This window comes from Saccostrea cucullata, unplaced genomic scaffold (assembly GCF_032062105.1).
Source record: "Saccostrea cucullata isolate Sc308-1 unplaced genomic scaffold, CSIRO_AGI_Scuc_v1 ctg19337, whole genome shotgun sequence".
Lineage (NCBI taxonomy): Eukaryota > Metazoa > Mollusca > Bivalvia > Ostreida > Ostreidae > Saccostrea > Saccostrea cuccullata.
The window spans coordinates 1-9073 of NW_026939444.1; the positions used below are offsets into that span (position 1 = coordinate 1).

General features: G+C 37.7%; 1 protein-coding gene across 1 annotated transcript; it reads right to left on the bottom strand.

The window, feature by feature from the left end:
* Positions 1-536: 536 nt before the first annotated feature.
* LOC134253048 (uncharacterized) lies at positions 537-8136 on the bottom strand (the record flags this gene model as incomplete). Its single annotated transcript, XM_062735568.1, has 2 exons — positions 7987-8136; positions 537-770 (listed from the first exon to the last, which is right to left on the bottom strand). Coding segments are annotated over exons 1-2 (370 nt in total), but the record flags the coding sequence as incomplete, so codon positions are not given.
* Between the last annotated feature and the right edge of the window lie 937 nt (positions 8137-9073).

The window sequence follows — 9073 nt, forward strand, 5'->3', positions numbered from 1 at the left end:
AATGTACATATATTTCATTTTAACAATATAAGTTTTCATTGACATTCAAACTTTTTAAGGGGGAGGTGTTGTGAGGTGTGTTGTATTTGTATTATTTCATCATGTATATTATTAGTAACATTAAGTTTCTTGAACATTCCAGAGTGGTCAACATGTTCGGTCATTTTTCTAGAACATTCTTGAACTTTGTGCATGTCCAGAACTTTCCAGTAATATCATGTATTTACAATTTCTAGAATATTCTAGATTTATGAGACTGTATAAATACCCTGTCAATTCGATGCATAAATAATGGTGAACATCGTCGTATAAGCATCATTGAGGTATTACTGGGATATAATTTCACTGGGACATTGTGTGCAGCAACGGACACTCTGATGTATGTATTTTTAGATTTTTGCTAAGTTTGTACTTAATGATTTGTATATTACTGTAAATAAATTATTGTTAAGTTTAAACTGTGTGATTGATCTTTGCTGGCAGTTAGGGTGATTCTGACCCATAACACTTTAACTACAAAATATCTCTCAATTTACCTGGGATAACTATAACGGGCTTTTCACCAATAGTTTCACAGACGGCACAGGGCACGTCGTGATCCACGAGATGGGACACAGAGTCACTATAAACACCCTTGTATTCCGCCCCGTAAAGAAGTCCTCTGAAATTGTCCTTCCAGTTGTTATGGGACCCCCATTGAGGGTCTCTTGGTAAACAGAGTGGGTCTACCGCGGCGCCCTTGTGCATGTAATAAGATCCTCCAGCAAAGCCTACAAAACAATAAAGTTCTTTAACATTGAAATTTATATATTAAACGAATTGAATTACCAAATACATTGTACATGTATAAATGATCTAAAGAATCGTTTTTTAAAAGTGGTTAAAAATGAATATTTGCATCGATCGATGGGGTAAGAAGAATGGATGGGGTACCTGACCCCGCCCCTTTGCATTTGCGATGTTTTTAACTGTATACAGTACATATTAATAAAATACCCAAAATATGACCTCCCCTCCCCCCCCCCTTTAGCAAACACGGGTCCCTTCTACGTTGTTTGGAAGAGCCATGATATATTTAAACTTCGAAACGTTATAAGGAAAACTGATCTACGCCCGAAAGGAAATATGTTTTTTCTTAATCAAAAATACCCCAGCCTTCCCCAATTCTACCATGAAATATATTTTTTTTTCGATTGGATTAGTATCTTGACTAAGTCTGACATGCACCCTCTCTTTTGGAGAAAAGAAATCCCGGCTCCGGGATCCGTAATGTTATAATTATTATTCAAATCCAACATCTAAAGCAAATTTGAGAGTGTTCATCCCTTGATGGATCATCCATGCAAGTTTGGTTTAATATAGGTCATAGTTTCTTAGTGATAGAACTGTACCCATAACTTTAACTTGTTCCTTTACATGGAAAATGTATGTGGGATCCTGCATCTGAAGCAAGCCTCCTGGTAGTGTGCATCTTTAATGTGAATGTGTCTTCTGACCGCCGACCTACAGGCGGTACCAGATAGCCTCGACCGTCTTCCATGCAGGTTTAATTTGGTCAACATAAGACTCGCGGTTACTTATTAATAGATATATGAAATCTGCACCAAAAATTGTAACGGTTTCCTATTTACTCATCCGAAAAATGTACGCTAGATCCAGCATCCGAAGCAAGCCTAATAGTATGCGTCTTTATAGATGTATCATCCATGCAAGTTTGGTCATCAATCAATTTCTATTAGTTGTATTGTTTGAACTATTTCGGCATGCGCAAGTATAATAAAAAGTAGTTGTTAGATCACGATTTACATGTATAAGGTGCTGGTCAGGCGTGAAGTGGTCATCGACGAGCAATCAACCAGTTTCGAACACGCTTTTTTGATTTATTCAAGGAAACACTGTCTAGTTTATTGGGTATACCAGGGCTTTGCATGCATACAAAGCCCCCACGGTTCCTGATCTTTCGCTTGGTGAAATTTACATTCCAGTAGAATTAACATGTACCATGAAATCAACTCGATTAAAATTCAAAGTGTTAAGGATCGACAAATAGCCCCTGACAAGCGCCTCCCATTCTCCTCAATCGTAAAAAGATAAAACCCTGTGGAATTTGACTTCTAACTTGTACTGAAACTATGATAAGAAATTGTTAGCATATTTGGACACGGATGATGTGCAAAAATCTTGGTACATTCACCTTCCTTCACCAAAAATCATAACTTTGAATTCTAAAACATTCAACTTCCGGTTATCTCCGATGCATTCCGAATTTCCTCTGATTACTTTGTATATGCTTATACTTAGCTCAACGATCACCCAGAAGACCAGCGATGAACATGAGTACAACCTTAAATTATCACCTACTCTACTTAAATACCACCCTCTAACTTTCATAGAGAATATATCAATTCAACACCCTACAATTATCTACAACTGGCTCTCTCATGTAAGGGTTAGGAAATCGTCATCAACAGTAATGTTCTATCGCCTTCTACTCACCTTGCTAATGATAGGGGGTATTGAAACAAACCCAGGACCAGTTAAGTATCCATGTGGAGTTTGTGAGAAACCGTGCAAGTCAAACCAGAAAGCTGTAGCTTGTGATGAATGTAACCAATGGTTCCATGCAAAGTGCATGGGGATATCAATATGAATCATACCACCAATAAGGAAACCGATCATCCTCCTGGTTCTGTACTAACTGCAATAGTTATAACCACTCAACAACCTTATATGATGTGCCATTAAGTAACAACTCCTATTCTTTGTTATCAGATTGTAGTAACAACTTATTGGATAATACCACATCATCCTCAATTGGGAGTCCACTTCTAACATCATCACCGAAAACAAACAAATCAACAGTTATACCCAACCATCAGCGTAAAGGACTCCGCACAATCATCACAAACTTCCCAGTCAATCAAAAACAAAGCGGCTGAGCTTGAAGTATTAATAGAAACCACAGCACCTGACGTCATAATCGGCACTGAAACCTGGACAAATAAAGACATACTGTCATCAGAACTTTTCCCTGATACCTATACAGTATACAGGAGGGATCAGGTACAGACAGCTATGGTGGAGTGCTTATAGCAGTTCACACATCACTCACATCATCAGAGATATTCTCCAGTAAATCAGTTGAACTGATTGCTGTAAAGATCGACCTACCAAATGGGAAACAATTGATAGTATCATCTTTCTATCGACCACCAGGCTCCGGTGAAAGTTACCTTGACAGTTTCAGGGAAGATATCACATCTCTTAAACAGCAGCATAAGAAAGCAATCTTCCACATTGGTGGTGACTCTAATGCACCAATATATAGATTGGAAGTGACAGTAATGTACTCAGCAGGAACAACATCTATCCAAAGTATATCAGCGAGTCCCTAGTGAATACCAGCGAAGAACTGAGTAATAACCTGTAAGACCAGAGGAGAGAATATCCTAGACCTACTATTTACTTCCCACCCAACTCTGATATAAAAAATTAGGAGTTTACCACCCATTGGCAAAGCTGATCACGATGTCATCTTATGTGATGCAGCAGTGGAACCAGTAAGATCGAAACACCTTCGCAGAGAGATCTTTCTATGGAAAAGGGCCAATATGGATGCCATCAGAGAAGAAATAAAGAACAGCTATAAGGAATATGATAACATCAGGGACATCAATCTAATATGGACCAAGTTCAAGGTTATGATCAATAATTTGATGAGGAAACATGTACCAACTAAGTTTACTAGATCCAAGCCATCACATCCATGGATTGATACCCACCTAAACAGACTAACGAGGAGGAAGAATAGAGCACACCAAAAAGCAAGAAGGACCAAACAACAACAGGGACATGCAGAAATCGATACAACAAACTAAAAACATCATGCCAGCGAGAGATACGACTCGCAAGGGAAAAATACTTACAAGAAGTGATATGTGAGGATTCAAAGAGATTCTGGTCCTACATTAAACATCAAAAACAGGACTCCAGCGGCGTGTCTCCACTCAAGGGCCCCGATGGTCTGCTCCACAGTGAACACAGTGTCCAAGGCAGAAATCCTAAACAACCAATTCCATTCGGTTTACACAAAGGAAGACCTTACAGATATGCCATCTAAAGGAGACAGCCCACACCCTACTATGAACAACATCCGCATAGGAAGTAGTGGTGTATGTAAACTCCTGAAGGGCCTAAATATACATAAAGCAACAGGACCAGATGCAATTCTATCAAGATTCCTCCATGACTTTGCAACAGAACTAACCCCAATCATGACAAAATTGTTCCAACTTTCACTTGATATCAAAAAGTGCCAGACAACTGAAGAAGCATCGATAGTCCCCATATTTAAGAAAGGGAGAGACATTTAGCTTCAAACTACCGCCCCAGTCTCCTTAACTTCCATATCACGCAAGTTGTTAGAACATATTGTACACAGCCAAATCATGGATCACTATGACAGTAACCATATACACAGCAACACGGTTTTAGATCAAGACGATCATGCGATCGCAGCTATTGATTACAGTGGACGAGGTGGCCAAGTCACTGGCCCTTGGAGAGCAAGTAGACATAGTGCTGTTGGATTTCTCCAAGGCCTTTGACAAAGTGCCACACCAGCGCCTCCTACACAGACTGCACTTTTATGGCGTCAGAGGTTACACGTGGAACTGGATGAGGATTTCCTGGCGAAACGGACACAGCGAGTCACCTAGAGGGTCAGTCCTCTACCAGAGCTGATGTCATCTCCGGGGTTCCCCAGGGGACTGTGATGGGACCGTACTATTTCTCACCTTTATCAATGACTTGCCGGAGCATACTTCATCAGACGCAAGATTATTTGCTGACGATTGCCTGCTTTATCGAAGAATTAACTCTAGAGCAGATGCCGAACAGCTCCAAAAAGATCTGAAGTCACTAGAGAAATGGGAACGAGAATGGCAAATGGAATTCCACCCCCAGAAATGCACAGTCATCCATGTCTCCAGGAAACAGCGTCCCATAACCAACAAATACCTCCTCCCTGGCCACACTCTAGAATCAGTCAGCAGTGGAAAGTATCTAGGCGTAACATTAAACAATAGGCTGAACTGGACCGAACACATAGTCAATGTCCGAGCCAAATCAAGCAAGACCCTAGGTTTTCTCCGCCACAACCTACAGGGATGTAGAGCCGACATTAAATCTGCTGCTTAGAGTACAATCGTCAGGCCCACCCTGGAGTATGCAGCGACTGTTTGTACCATATCAGCAAACCCAAATACAAATGTTGGAGAGTATCCAGAGAAGAGCAGCAAGGTTTGTGAAGGGCAACTATTATGATAGAACACCAGGCTGTGTAACATCTATGATGAAGGATCTACAATGGGAGCCCCTTGAAACGCGCCACAAACATCACGGCTCATCATGATGTATAAGATCAGCAATGACCTCATTTATATCCCAGCAACATCATACTTAACACCAGGGGATACTCGGACAAGGGGCAAGCAAATACCGTCAGCCACCAGAAATAACATACAAAAACAACTTAGAAACTCCCCTTTGAAGGACCATCAGGGACTGGAACAGCCTGCCAGATCATGTTAAAGAAGCCAGTACCATCATGGTTCTCAAGAGAAGCAGGAGCTATCCAACACCATAGCTGCTTCCTATCACCCTTAAGTGACATGCATAGATTTGTTTTTACCGACTTTTAATTGTAAATAAGAGGCTTTTAGCTGTGTTCGATGTGCTATTACACTCGATATCGAGGCCAGCACTGAACAGGAAGAAGAAGAAGAAGGAAATTCCATCCTCCTGTGATGTTAGATTAATAATAATAATAAATAATAGAATAAATAAATTAAAATTATACCCAACTAACAATACATTTTGGAAAAATGATTTTCAAAAATGCATATTTCTACGACGGCGTATTAGTGCCATTTTAGCAATGTAGAATTTTTTTTTAAATCGTTTGTACAATTTAATAAATCGTTTGTACGATTTATTAAATTGTACAAACGATTTACTAAATTGTACAAACGATTTATTAAATCGTACAAAGGATTTAATAAATTGTACAAACGATTTATTAAATTGTACAAACGATTTACTAAATTGTACAAACGATTTATTAAATCGTACAAACGATTTACTAAATTGTACAAACGATTTATTAAATCGTACAAACGATTTATTAAATCGTACAAACGATTTAATAAATTGTACAAACGATTTAATAAATTGTACAAACGATTTAACAAACAAATTGTACAAACGATTTATTAAATTGTACAAACGATTTACGAAATCGACAAACCATTTATTATCTATAGTAACGATTTACGAAATTTCTCCGTACAAACGATTTATTAAATCGAACCATTTACGAAAAAATCGTACAAACCATTAAATTGTACAAAATGATTGAATCAAATTTGACAAACGATTTAAAAAAAAATTTACATTGTTAAAATGGCACTAATGCGCCGTCGTATATTTCCTTTATTTTATCAATTATTCAATCTTTAAAATAATGTAGACAAGGGCAATAACGCCTATATACTCATGTAGCTTCATTCAGGCAATTTTTTTTGTAATTCTACTGAAAAATAGTTTCCCTTAAACATGTATTCACAATTAAAAAGTATTTTACAAGTTGCAAGTATTGGGCATTGGAATGTATACGAAAAAAACTTAAAATCATCTCAACCACTGAACAAGAAAAGCTGAAACTTATCTGGAAGCATTCCTGGGTAGTGTACATCTTAAATTGTTGAAATCATGTCCCCGGGGGAAGGACAGGGCCAGTGATGAGTGAAACGAAGGAGAAACATAATGTACATCGACGCCGAGGTATTACATAAGCTCCCCAATCTTCTATGAGGTGAGTTAACAACTTTTGCTGTTCTTTACCTGATTATCCCCCGTGTTATACCAATTCTGGCCCTGTCCTTCCCCCGGGGGATATTATTTCAACAATTTAAAATGTACACTACCCAGGAATGCTTCCAGATAAGTTTCAGCTTTTCTTGTTCAGTGGTTGAGATGATTTTAAGTTTTTTTCGTATACATTCCAATATAAATCTAAATTCTTTATATTGGCCCAACCCTTCCCCATGAGTTACTTGAGCAATTTAGAAAATACTACCCAAGAATGCTTCCTCATAAGTTTCAGCTTTTCTGATCCAGCAAGTGTTTCTTGAGATTTTTGGTAAAACGTTGATTCTCTTATGTGGCTCCGCTCTAACCCAAGGGTCGACATATGATCATGATTTTAACAATTTAGAATCTACACTATCCCGTATACTTCCTCATATGTTTCCGTTTTTTTCTGGTCCAGTGGTTCTTTAGAAAAATTGTAAAGGAGGTTAATTGACACTTAATTTTATCAATTTAAATTCGATCCCAATGCTAAGGAACGCTTTTTTCCAACTTTATATAAAATTAACCTAGTCCGAAATCTTTTCCAGTTTTGTTTTAAACGATTTTGATATTTTACGTGCATTAAAAATATCAAATCATAAAAAAGCCTAGAAAACGCGTCAGATATTTCGGACTAAAATTGACCCAGTGGTAAGAAAGTGAAAATGTGCAATGTTTACAGGTGAGGTTATAAGTATTGCTTACGTTCTGCCATTCATAATGAAGATCTATAATATAGATATACATTATAATGAGCATCATATATTATTCTTTAAAGCTTGGGGTTTGCGTGGCATGCGATAAGCTATTTGGTTGCTTGCTGACATTTATACATTTCAGATGTTAGGATAGATGAGGAGGGTAAAAAGGCTTAAAAATCAATAACAAATAACAGAGAAAAAAATAATAAACCTTTTCCTATTTAGAATACACATACATGTACCCCCAACACACACACACACACACACACACAATCTAAAAACGAATGATTCAAAATTAAAAAAAAAGTTTCAAAAATGCGAGTGTAAACAAGAATGATATATATTCTGAATCTATCAAACCTTTGCAGTCTACCTGAATATATTAACTTTGCTGATCCTGGGCAGTCCTTCCGACCCCAGCGAGTATACACAGGCCCTCCTGATGAGCCTCCTTGGACAATAGTTATTATCAGAACCAACACCGAACATATACAGGGGATGGATGGCATCTAAGAATCCAAAAGAATTCAGAATATAGAAAAGACTTATTTATATATAAATCGCCTGCTTTTAGCTCACCTGAGCATAAGGCGCAAGTGAGCTTTTCTGATCGAATTTGACAGTTATCTGTCGTCGTTGTAAACCTAAAACATTGAAATATTTTCACATCAAGAATCACTACACTAATTTAAACCAAACATGGCACAGAGTATTCTTGGGTAAAGAGGATTCAAATTTCTTCAAATGAGGGACCATATACATGTACCCTCACCAAGGGGAGATGATAAAGAAAAAGTGAATATTGGGTGGATTAAGGGACTCCGACCCTCAGCTAGGAAGGACAACTCTTTAATTTATGATTAAATTCAAAAAGTCTTTAAATGAAGCTTGAAAATTTAATTTTTTCATGCAACAATTTTCATTATACGCCTCTCAATGTGCTTCAAGGTTCTTTGAACTTCGTAGAAAGGTCTAATTAAGAGTAGAAATTTTTATCCCGAGAAAGCATTTTTAGATACCAATGTTTATTAACATGATATGAAATTAGAAGTGATATATGGAGCTTTGCAAAGAACCTTGAAGCACATTGAGAGGCATGTAATGAAAATATTGTTGCATGAAAATATTTAATTTTCAAGCTTCATTTAAAGACTTTTTGAATTAAATTACAAATTAAAGAGTTGCCCTTCCTGGCTGAGGGTCGGAGTCCCCTAATTTAAAATTCTTCTTCTCAAGAAGCGCTGGACTGGAAAAGTTAAAACTTATGTGAAAGCCCTCTAGATTAGTGTGAATTCAATTTGTTCAAATCATGACCCCAAGGGGTAGTATGGGATCAAAGTTTTACAAGAGTTAGAATATTCAGAAAAAAACATTATGAGTAGTATAAGGAGCCTGGATGGCCGGGTCAACTGAGTGCACTTTTGGGGTTGGGGGGAGTGCACTTTTGGGGTTGGGGGGAT